General features: G+C 42.5%; 1 protein-coding gene across 1 annotated transcript in view; it reads right to left on the reverse strand.

The window, feature by feature from the left end:
• The window catches only part of NEDD4L (neural precursor cell expressed, developmentally down-regulated 4-like, E3 ubiquitin protein ligase), a 372712-nt gene that overhangs the window by 29572 nt on the left and 330897 nt on the right, over positions 1–12243 (reverse strand). The window contains exons 16-18 of the mRNA XM_018576257.1: positions 9641–9838; positions 5752–5829; positions 4314–4368 (exon numbers count right to left, since the gene is read on the reverse strand). Of these exons, the coding sequence (XP_018431759.1) occupies positions 4314–4368; positions 5752–5829; positions 9641–9838 (331 nt within the window). The remainder of the gene's footprint in view (positions 1–4313; positions 4369–5751; positions 5830–9640; positions 9839–12243) is intronic.

Genomic DNA, 12243 nt, shown 5'->3' on the forward strand with positions numbered 1-12243 from the left:
GCTCTGCCTCTTTAGAGCCAGAGCCAGCTGTGCCCGCCCTCTCCCCTGCCTGCCCCTCCAATGAGCTCTGAAGGAACAGAAAAGGGAGGCGGGAATTCCTGCGGGGGCTGACGATCATTGCTCTCTGCAGGGAGGAGACTGTGAGCTGAGCGATCAAGCATTTTGTGATTGCTCAGCTCTTGAGCTATAGACACCTGCAGTGTTACATGGTGGCTCAAAGTATTAGGAAGAATACATTTTACTCTTCCAATACTTATCCATTAACTTTCAGTCCCAGTCCAAAACCAATAGCTAGGGTTTGCCACAACCTTATGCCAACAGAGAGTAGCTGACCTTTAAATTCACTATGGCTGCCTAAGCCAACAGCTGCATAAGTGAACCTGCAGCAACATAGTTGATTATTGTGCGTGATAAATGTTTTTTTTATTTGCAACAGAAATTTTTGTCTTTGGAGATTGTTTAACATTTTGCTAAACTTTTGTGTAAATTGATTCTGCTTGAACTGAAAAGGAGTGGGTAGACCCCGAAAAGCCTGTCCTAAAAATGTAGCTGTAGCAAAATGATCCTGGACAGTACTCAACTTTATAGGATAACTGCCTAAATGCACACTGCCTGTAATGTTAACTTTATTTTACATACACAAACAGGTAGTATTAGATCACTTAAACTGGTTACTCTACTGTGCATACACACAAAGTGTTACTTCAGGGTGTATAACGAAAACAGTCTGGAGGTGTATTAATGTGTAGAGACAACAAAAAAACCATGCCACAACCAGAAAATGAAGTCAGAATAGCAGTTTCACCGCCGAGGCCTTGCTACGCTATATTTCATTTGGGCTAAATCAAAGGAAGACTCCACCTTTTTGGCAAATCTGTTTTATTGGATTAAAGCAATCCAATCAGTAATTGTGCAATTATTCTTTATGACATATAATGTTCCTTGTATAGATTATCGAAGGTCCCCTGCTCATTGCTGATAGACTCTGGACACAATGGGATGTTGGGTTGATGCAAGCATTCTGTAGGCAGATATAAACAGATCTCCATGGCAACTAGATGCAATGAAAATTTCCTGCTAGGCAACTTAAAAGCAACATGACTGCTGACATACACCCTATATAGGATGATTAACATTATGACTATGGTCTTTGTTTGATTACCAGTGGGGTCAATATCTATAAAATGTCTGTATTTTAGAGAGTTTAGATGTCCTAAATAGGAACAGAGGATGGAGTTTTTGCAGAGCACCAATGTGGAAGGAGATGCTTGAAGTCTGTATCTTCAGAAACAATTGATGGAAGTGCCCTCCGCACACCTTTCAGCAGTCCCGGCCAACAATCAAATAAATGGTGCTCGAAGTAACTTCACGGATGGCACCGTGCAAAACACAAGATTGAAGAAATAGGTCCTTTTAATGGACAATGATGTCACAGAAATCCAACATGAGCCGACGTTTCGGGGCCACACAGGGTCCCTTCTTCAAGGCAAGAGATGTGACCATGTTGCCTTGAAGAAGGGACCCTGTGTGGCCCCGAAACGTCGGCTCATGTTGGATTTCTGTGACATCATTGTCCATTAAAAGGACTCATTCATTTTAACTTATGGAGTGCTGGTGACCTATTTCTTCAATCTTGTATCTTCAGAAAGGTAGGTATTTATTGGTCATAGAAACTTCAAAGGCACCATCAAAGTATTTCATGGCACTGCAATGACCACTTTTTTAGGATAGGTGTACACAATACAATAGGAAATACAGAGGTGGGTGCATCTATTGTAGTCACACAACAGTGAAGCTGCCAATGCCGTGCCAAGAAATGCATTGATGATGTCTTTTAAATGTTTTTAAGACCAATAATTACCAACCTTCATGAACATCGCAAGCATCTCCTTGCACACACATATGACTAACGCCACCTTCTGTTCCTTTTTGAAGTATATAAACTTGCCAAAATTCACAGTGGGATCCAGTTATCACACAGTAATGGAATAACCAGATCACCCTGACAAGCACTGAGTGTGATCTAATACTACACAGAGATCCCCTCACAGGTCTTCTGCAACCCCACGGATGTCAGTACATGCTTCTTACGTCTCATTGACCTAGCTCTATTTTCTACAACTGCACATAGTATACTATACTGAAATGGATTTCTCCCATGGTGTTTTATATTCTTTATCCTCTCTACTCTCAGCGTTTTCTTAAAAGTGACGCTAAAGGTGTTGCATCTTAAAAATACATTCAAGAACCTTAACTATTAACACAAATGTATCTTATTTGTGTATCACTCGGCTGTAGATCCTCAAATCATCTCTGAATTAGTGCTGACACTGTCCTCCCTTCTGGAGGGGGGCTACTTTTGTTCCCCATGGTCCCTGTGTGTGTTGTAATGTAGCCACCGCTACAAGCTAACTCCCATGATGGACTACAATCTCATTACAAATGAATAAACTAAACATGAGATTGTAGTCCAACACAGGGGTGAGCTTGGAGCGGTGGCTACTTTAGAACACAAACAGGGACCATGGGGAACAGAAGTAGCCGCCCTCCAGAAGGAAGGACAGTGTCATCACCTATTCAGAGATGATTTGAGGATCTACAGCCGAGTAATACACAAATAAGATACATTTTTGTTATAGTTAATTACTTGAATGTATTTTTCAGGTTTAAAGGAGAACTATGAGGTGAGTGCTTTTCACTCACTTCCTAGTTCTAGCCGACCTGTGACAATGAAACTGTCACAGGTCGGCTCAGTAGATCTGGAAGTGAGCGAACACATACCGGCGTTCGCTCACTTCTCGATCCTGTCACAGCTCTCTGCCGTGACAGGTGAGTGGCTGGATTCCCCCCTCCCCGCTCCGATCCTCCAGCGCTGACTGGCGGAACGGACGGGGGAGGGGGCTGGTACAGCTGGCTCTGCCTCTAGATAGGCAGAACCAGCTGTCACTCACGCAGCTGGGCGGATCCAGACATAATTGTCGGGATCCACTTCAGCTGCGGCGTCTCTGTATACCGCGAGCTGTAGCTTGCGGTATACTGAGCTTAGGGTGATGCGAGGACGCTAGTTTGTGTCCTCCCGTTACCCTAAGGAGAACTATGGGGAAAAGCCCTAACCCCATAGTTCTCCTTTAACTCGTGGTTAGTGTCACTTTGTGTATGCATCTTATCCACTTGTTTGTAAAATTTCCACAGAGTGCTCCAGTTTCCTACTACACTACCCTGGTAAAGCACATAGGACTATTTTGGCTTGCTACAAGTTAAAAAGTAAACCTGGAACAAACTGCAAACCCAAACTGAACCGATGAATAAAAGTGCATAAAGCAAAGCTACCTTCAGAGTAAAATGTCAAAATGATCAGAACATCCAGAGATAGAGGAATCTGACATTATGTACAAATATTAACTCACCCTGTAAAAATTGAGCTAAACCATGGGCGCCAAACAAACTTCTCTATTGGCCAGTTAGGCTACCTATCAAACCAAAGGACCAATAGGGAGGTTCAGGAGGTGATGGTACACGAAATGTTGTGTTTTGAACATCATTATAGCTATATCTCTGGATCTATAGATCATTCTGATATGCAGTTTTAACTGAAAGTAACAATTACTTATTTTATGCTAAACCAAAAAAAAAATTTGTAAAAAAAAAAAAACTCCAGTTAAAATTGTTCTATAGATCTAGCTGGAATCCTGGAGTTATATTCAAAACTCAACATTTGGATTGGGAAGCGGCTTTATTAAAATAAAAAAACACAAATTTATCAAAAAGGAGTGGAGTAATCCTTTAAAATAACGGGCGCATTGAATAAAAGAGTTTCTAAGGCGTAGTAACACACAACCAACCACGGATCAGCTGTTACACCACTTAAACATTTTTGTGAACGCAAACATCAAATTGGTTGGTTGGAGTTACAGCACCATATTGGGTATGCCAGATGGCTCCAACTATACGCGTCAGCCTTCCGATAACAAAAAGCTGCTGGACTTATTTTCCCTTTGCAATGGTGGATGTCAAGGCAGGGTCACTGAGGCATGTCATCTTGCAGTAAACATACAGTATCCACCAACACCGCATTAAAAAATAAAAAACACAAAATTTGTTAATTTCTTCACAATCCTTCAGACACAAATAGGGGGAAACCGCAAGCATTGTGGTGCAGAATGTACAGTACCGTAGGGGGGCAGGGACTGTGCATTTTCACGGTCTGTGCACATCAACACTTGAGTTCCTGAATAAAGAGTAAGATCACATGACTTTCATACCGCTGCTACCTGTCATCGCAGGTGAACACTAATAGGAGGGAGGGCACTTACTGTGGTCTATGTAGAACGTCCTGCCATCTAAGTGTATTCTCTCCTCCCAGCCAGGCTGCAAAACAATCAATCAGAACAATTCATTAGAGAGATGAAGAATGGAGAACCCTCTTGTCTTAACTCGCATTATACACAATATGCCACTGTCAAAAAGGAAACTTATAGCACACTGGGTTCATTATTAGGGATGCACCGATATATCGGCCGCTGAAACATATCGGACGAAAATTGCACTTTTGACAAAATGCCGAAAGTGCTATTTTCTGGCTGATACATCGGCGCATCCCTGCTTTTTTCCCACCTTGCTGGGCGCTGCTCTGTGTCCCAGCGGGGAGGAGAGAAACTGTCACAGCGGGCCGATCGCTGCGGGAGGAGAGCGCTGTGAGCGGCCGGCCTCTCTCCTCCCACACCGCTCAGCCTCCTGTCACAGATCAGAGGAAAGCAGTGTGGGCAGAGGCAGCCAGTGATGTCACAGGAGGCTGAGCGAGCAGAGCTCAGCCTCCTGTGACAGCGTGTCAGGATGGAGAGCGGTACAAACACTCAGTGATCAGTGTTTGTTAACAATTGAGGACAGAGTACATCACCTCCTGTTTATTCATAGATGTGGTTATAGTAAACATACTCTGTCCTCATGTTATGAATGAACAGGAACACTCAGTATAGAGGATTCCTGTTCATTGATAACAGGTGCTGCAGAAAAAGACTGGACTCTTATTTCAGGACACTGCCTCAATACTACTCGCAAGAGCCCTCAGCCCTGATGCAAGCAATGGGCTGGTCTTTGGGAGAAGTTATGCAAATATCAAAATGTTTTAATTGGTGGATGCCAGTCTAGAGGTGGGGGCGTTCTGATGCTAGTCACATTTGCAAACAGACCACTCTAGGTAATGCCGAGTTTCCTTGACTGAAAGAATTTAAATTCAATGCATAAAAGGGGTGGGCCAGGGACAGTCAGGCTGAAGAGGAAATGGCCAGATGAAGCTGGGCATCCTCCAGCCAGACAATGAGGTGGACTCTATCTGACTTACTGCAGTTTCTAATGTACATTGTGAAAAGCTGACACTGTGCAGTGAAATTAGAGTGAGTGATTTCAGTCCAGGAGAGGAGCCGGTACAACAGTGCAAGACTGAAGGGAAGGTCAGAGTTCAGCTTTAAAGCTGAACTGAAGGCAAACAGCTATATATAGATCTGAGGAAGCATTGGTGACCTAAACGTTTCCCTACCATAGTTAAGCAATACCACCTGGTCACCTCCCTGCCCCCAGCCTGTGATTGACAGCAGAAGCATAGTGATGAGTCCTTCCATCCCTCTGTTCATGACTGCAGATGAGGGGATAGCAAATACACACAAATCCTTCCGCATATCTTTTTGCTACATGAGAGGCTGATTGATCTGCAGTAGAAATGCACCTGATTCCGCAGCCCACACTCATACTCACTTGAAGAGGACCCAGGTCGTTTGGATTTAATGAAGCTTTTGTTCGCATATGAACTGGAAATTTCAACCTCGGGTCTTCCTATAAAATGATATGGACAGGCTAGTAACATATTTTTGTTACAAACATCCATAAAGAAAGCTTTTCTCTAGCATATTCTTTGATCTAAGGGTCCCCATACAAGTTACAATCTGACTGTACACAATCTTTGTACAATCTACTTTAGAGTTACCAAAACTATCTAACATGGGAACCTACCTAAACTATCCAACTCATCTGTATCCAATCAGGGAAGGCTCTTGCACTGAAAATAGTTGTTGGTAGATCTAAAAGATCACATTGTAACTGTGTGATGAATTTGAAGAAGATACTCACAAATTAACACTTTAACCAAAACCGTTGTTTTTTGTATAGAGCATGGAAGGGTAAGAAGCTCTGTAAGAATTGCATTGTGGTTTGTGAGATTTCCAAACACTTCCCGTCCCAGAGACATGGCAGGAAGTGAGTGGATATCTCCCCAAAGTGAGAGGAAACCTCTCTTGGAAAGCTGTCACCATTGGAGGATACCCCCTCTATTTCTGGACTTCTACTCACCATTAAAAAAAAAAACTTTGCAATAGAAACAACAAATAAATACCTATCAGATGTTCCAACCCCTCCCTAGTTTAGATAGGAATAAAAGTGGACTTTTACTATAAATCGGTTCATGTTAACCTCTCCTGCTGTTGAAAGATCATGTGGATCGGAAACAAGTCAGAAGTCAAGATTTGTATTCTTGTTTTAGATCAGTGACCCAAAGTATTCAAAGCAAGAGGGTAACCATGAAAGCCAGAAACCTGGTATTTATGGTCAGCAATGGGCGATTCCATTTCTATCTCATGCCTGGCTTCCTTTAAAATGACTCAAAACTCAGGAGTTAAATCTTAAAAATCCTCAAATCATCTCTGAATTGGTGCTGACACTGTCCTTCCTTCCGGAGGGGGGCTACTTTTGTTCCCCATGGTCCCTGTGTGTGTTGCAAAGTAGCCACCACTCCAAGCTCACTCCTGTGATGGACTACAATCATAATACAAATTGAACTAAACATGAAATTGTAGTCAATCCTGGGAGCAGTGACAGTTTTAGCACCAATTCAGAGATAATTTGAGGATCTACTGCTGAGTGATACACAAATAAGATACATTTTTGTTAATAGTTTAGAGTCACTTTAAGGAACCTGTTTTAAAGGAGAACTATGAGGCGAGTGAAAATCACTCAGCCTCATAGTTCTAGCCGACCTGTGACAATGAAACTGTAACAAGTCGGCTCAATAGATCGGGAAGTGAGCGAACACATACCTTCGCTCGCTCACTTCTGGATCCTGTGCCTGCAGAGAGCCGTGAATGTCACTCACGGCTCCCTGCAGGGATTCCCCCCTCCTCTGTCCGATCCTCCAGCGCTGACTGGCGGAACAGATGGGGGAGGGGGCGGGTACAGCTGGCTCTGTCTGCCAGCTTTCACTCACGCAGCTGGGTGGATCCAGACAGTAATGTCGGGATCCGTCCCGGCTGCGGCATCTCAGTATACCGCAAGCTGTAGCTCGCGGTATACTGAGCTTTGGGTGACGGGAGGACGCTAGTTTGTGTCTATGGGGAAAAGCCCTGACCCCATAGTTCTTCTTTAAAGGGCTGTTTAGATGCAAATAAGATGGTTTCCTGCATGACCACCCAGAGACGGTGTCTGCCAATGGAAGCCATGCTGCAGGCATCTCCATCCCCACCACTTCCTGCCATAAAGAGGAGAAGCCATATATAGCTCATCATTTTGAATGCTTACACAAGTGTGTGGGCCTAAACAATGAAAACGTATCCACAGAACTGTTGCAATTGCACAAATTCTGCATTGAGGTCACATCCAGTAAATAGTATTTTGCAGTGAAAATAGAAGGAGTCATTATTTGGGGTTGATGAGAAGCTGGCACAAGGTTTTTCTTATCCAACATCAGAATTTTAAGGTGGGCTATACACAGGGCAACACTAAAAAGCAACCCAGAAAGACATTTTAACATTGCCCTGTAGGGATTAATTAGAGAATGGTAACAATGCATATTTTAAAGTCTAAAAGGTTCATGATGTGATTTCCTGACAAGCTGCAAATCTCCGAGCGACCATTCCCAGAGTAAGCATAGCATCTGGTGAGTCTGGTAGAACTGCAGAAGGTTCATTGGTGGCTGAATTGTTCACCGTCCGTTGTTCAGAGACTGCCCAACCAATCTACAGTCTCCCTGACTGCGGCCAATATCGGGCAGGCCCCATTACGAATTCCCCTCCAGAGGTTTTATTAAAATGAGCCTGTTAGTGGTTAAGCTAAAGACTTTTTTTTTCAACAGTCAGCAACAAATTTTTCCATTTGGCCTATTTTAATCCTTCTGTGCGGAAACAGAATATGGAAATTTTATAACACGAAAGCTGAACAGTCAGCAAAGGAAGAAAAATGCACATCGTGTTAGAGTTACAATTATGTAAATAATACCCAAAAAAAGAAGCACAGAGCATGGAACAATCAAAAGAAAAACCAGAACTAAATTCTCTACCAATGGGAAAAAAAAAGATTTTATTCCAGTCAGTAGAGGGCACCATGTCATGCAAACCAGATGTCACAACTCGAATCCTATTGTAGCCTTTTTTTTAAAGACTCCTAAAACTCCAACACAATGTTAATGGTTTTCACTAGTGTGGGGAAGAGTTACAATATCTGAGTGGGGTTTCCTTCTGTCTGTGACCACTGGGAAGATTTTCTATAATTTCTTGTCTCTGTAACAACTCCACAAGAATTAGGGTACAGCTTTCACCAGGACAGAAAGGTACAGATGGCATTGAAAGCACCATCAGACATTCTAACCCTCTGAAACTCCACTAGGAATATGTTTCTGTCTTTGTTCCCAATTGGAGAGATTTGCCCTCACTTCCTGTTCGGGCAGGAAATGAGGGGGTACCTTTCCACTAGGAACATAGCAATAAAAACCTGAGAAATCCTCATCCTTCCTCACTCCAGCCACATTAAAATTCCAAAACAGGAATGGGAATGCATATGACTTTGAATCTCTACTTTTAAGCTGGTATACCATTGCATCCTTACCAGTTAGAGATAGCCAAGTGTGCTGTTATTTAGTTGTATTTTTTACCTGCCAGACAGTAATGTCAGTTGGGTCTAAGGCTGTGGTACCCTCGCAGAGGCTGACTTTTCTTCTGCCTGAGTTCAGAGCTGATAACTGGCACTTTGGGGTGCTGAGAGGTAAAACCTAATAAAGCCCTTAGTTTTCCTTCATATAGTCCTAACAGTATGTTGACGTATGACTTATGTCGGTTATCAGCACATAGCTCAGGCAAAGAGACAGGATGACCTTCTAACCTCACACTTAACCTGATACTTCTGCTCTGAAAGGAAGAGAATACAGCTAAATAGTAAAAAAAATAAAATCCCCACTTTTAAGTTGGTAAAACATTGTAGCCTTACCTCTCAGAGACAGCTGAGAGGTATTATTTAGTTGTATTTTCTACCTGCCACACATCTGCCCCAGGGTCAGCCTTTAAGGTCCCCACACTGACACTCCATTTGGGGTGCTGGACAGTAAAACTTAATAAAGCCTTTACTTTTCTTCCATAGAGTCCCAACAGCACCTTTGATTTAAGATTGATGTCGGTTATCAGCAATTAGCTTACACAAGAGAAATGGAAGACCTTCCACCCTAACACTCAGCCTGACACTCCAACTTCTCTTCCATTTGTAGGCTGAGGCCTACCTGGTATTTCCACAAAGTCTGATAAGAAGCAAAGTGTAAAACAAGCAGTTATACATTGAACAAGTCCGTATTTTGTGCCGATGACCTTACATATAGTACAGCGATGCTTACCCAAGTGGTAGTTTTGGTATTATGGTCAATAAAGAATGGCCTGGCATTTGGCGCTATTCTCATCTCCCAGCCTGGCGGCAAAAAGCTCTGCGCCCCTTTGTGTTGTGGTTTAGGAGAGTTATAAGGAGATGGTTGTGGAGACTGAGGGTTGGACAATGTATCCTTCACAGCCCGGCGCACGGGGAAGTCTTTAGCACCCTGCACGGTCAAACACAATGCAGACGTAACAGGTATTAATGTCAATTAGTACTGTGAGAGAGTCATGCAGAACACAAGCTGAACATCGACACAGATTCATTAAAATACAAGATGAGCCTCTCTAATCTGCACTACTAAAGTTTTCCCATGTATTAATTAGCTGCAGCTCAAGCTGTTACACATGCCAGCCTTTATTCCTAATGTATGTTTTTTTTTCTTTTTCGGTGCAACAAGCCCATTTTCCAGATTACTGCACTTGTTTAGGCTGTGACAATAATGCTTAATAACATGGAGCAAATACGGCAGTATGGTTTAAAGGGTAGGTCCATTAAAAAACATGGAAGTTTAAAATTACACTAAACTCAGGAATTAAACCTTAACAATGCATTCAAGTACCTTAACTATTAACAAAAATGTATCTTATTTGTGTATCACTCGGCTGTAGATCCTCAAATCATCTGTGAATTGGTGCTGACACTGTCCTTCCTTCTGGAGGGTGGCTACATTTGTTCTCCATGGTCCCTATGTGTGCTGTAAAGTAGCCACTGCTGCATTCTTGCTCCCATGATGGACTACAATCTCACGCTTAGTTCACTAATTTGTATTGAGATTGTAGTCCAACATAGGAGTGAGCTTGGAGCAGTGGCTACAACACACACAGGGACCATGGGGAACAAAAGTAGCCCCCCTCCAAAAAGGAAGGACAGTGCCAGTGATGCACAAATAAGGTTCAGTTTTGTTAATAGTTAAGATACTTGAATGCATTTTTAAGGTTTCACTCCTGAGTTCAGTGTCACTTTAAGTTTTGAATGGATGCAGACGCATTAAAGAAAACCTACCATGCAAGAGGCACGGGAGCTGCCGTGACCTCCTCCAAAAAAATGCTAGGAGCCTTTGTTAATTACTGAGTGGAACAAGCATGCCACAAGTCCTAACTTGCATACTTGTTGTAGGTCAGTTGCTCAGAATAACAGCATTGGCAGCACCCGTGTTTTTCCCACATAACAGGTTTTGTTTTAAGTGAACAGGTCATACCCATCAAACAAGTGAAAGTATCAAGTATCTGTGCCTATAAAGTGACTCTGTCCTTTATAATATAAAAAATCAAGGATATAATGATTCTTCATAAATACGTTTCCAAGTCTTTACACTACTGAAGAGCTACAGCCTTCCAGCAGAATCTTCAGCATCCAACACGTCCAAGATGGTTGGAAGCCTAGACAAACACCCCCCACCCCTGCTGTGTGCAGGACACAGTACTGATGTAGGGGCTGGCAGAAGGATCCACAGAGTGGGAGACCAGACAAACCTGATAGTGTGCTAGATGTAAAGATCCTGCTCAGAGGCTGTAGCTCTTCAACAGAACAAAGTGAGGGCTTGCTGCCTGCTGGAGTGAAAAGCATGAAAATCCTTCTTCTGAAGGGAGCACTTTTTTTTTTAAATTAAGAGTCACTTTAAAACATTTCCTTTGTGTCTGGGTAGAACCCCTAAATTCCAGACTTTAGACTCAGATCACAGTTTCCCTTCACTTTCTGTCCTAAAGGCACCAGTGAGAGGAAATTTCCCAAAGTGAGGGGAATTCCCCTTATACACAGTTGTCCCTGAAACAGGTGTCCCCATTGGAAAATCTGCCCCAAACTCTGGGGACAATTCTAACATTTTAGATTTACCATAATTTTTTTTTTTTAATGACTAGGTACATAAAGAGGGGTGAATCTACCCAAAGGGGACATGGACATCAATTAAAACTTCACAGAGGGTCTAACCCTTCCCAATCTAAGTCAAACAAAAAGTTTTGCCTAGAGATGCACTTTAAACCACATCCACTTCTAGATCTAAGGCTTGTTCCCTATCATTCCAAAAATCCCGTACCAGATACTCAGTGTTTAGTAAATTCTCTGGAATGACAGGGAGCAGATAGTTCTTGGAGGGAGTGAGGCTCAACCTCAACTACACATAGTGTTCCCGAAAATGAAATCTGGGCCTAGGATACAGGGTCCTTCCCAAGGCACAAAGGATATTTAAAGGAAAGTACAGGAACAGATACACATGCCAAAGTAGTTATCCATACCACCCAATCAGATTTCAGCTTGCATTCTCTAGATTGCACTTCCATAAAAGACAAAAATCTGAATCTGGTTGCAATGGACAACAATTCCTTCTTTCTTTGCTGCAGTTTATTTTTTTTTAAAAGCACCAAAGAGGAAAATAACATTAAATTGAGTAATTTTTTTTTTTTTAACTTGACTGAAAGTTGGAAAGCGTTCTATAACCGGTCCCCAAAATGCCAAGAGTGGTTAGTAAAAAGAGTCTCTCTTATGTCTGGAGAGGTCTTCTACATGTTATCAAAATCTCTCCATCCTAATATCAGAATAGTCCTGACAACTTACAAACATACGTACTGT

Source organism: Nanorana parkeri, unplaced genomic scaffold, assembly GCF_000935625.1.
Source record: "Nanorana parkeri isolate BGI_ZX_2015 unplaced genomic scaffold, ASM93562v1 scaffold61, whole genome shotgun sequence".
Classification (NCBI taxonomy): Eukaryota; Metazoa; Chordata; class Amphibia; order Anura; family Dicroglossidae; genus Nanorana; species Nanorana parkeri.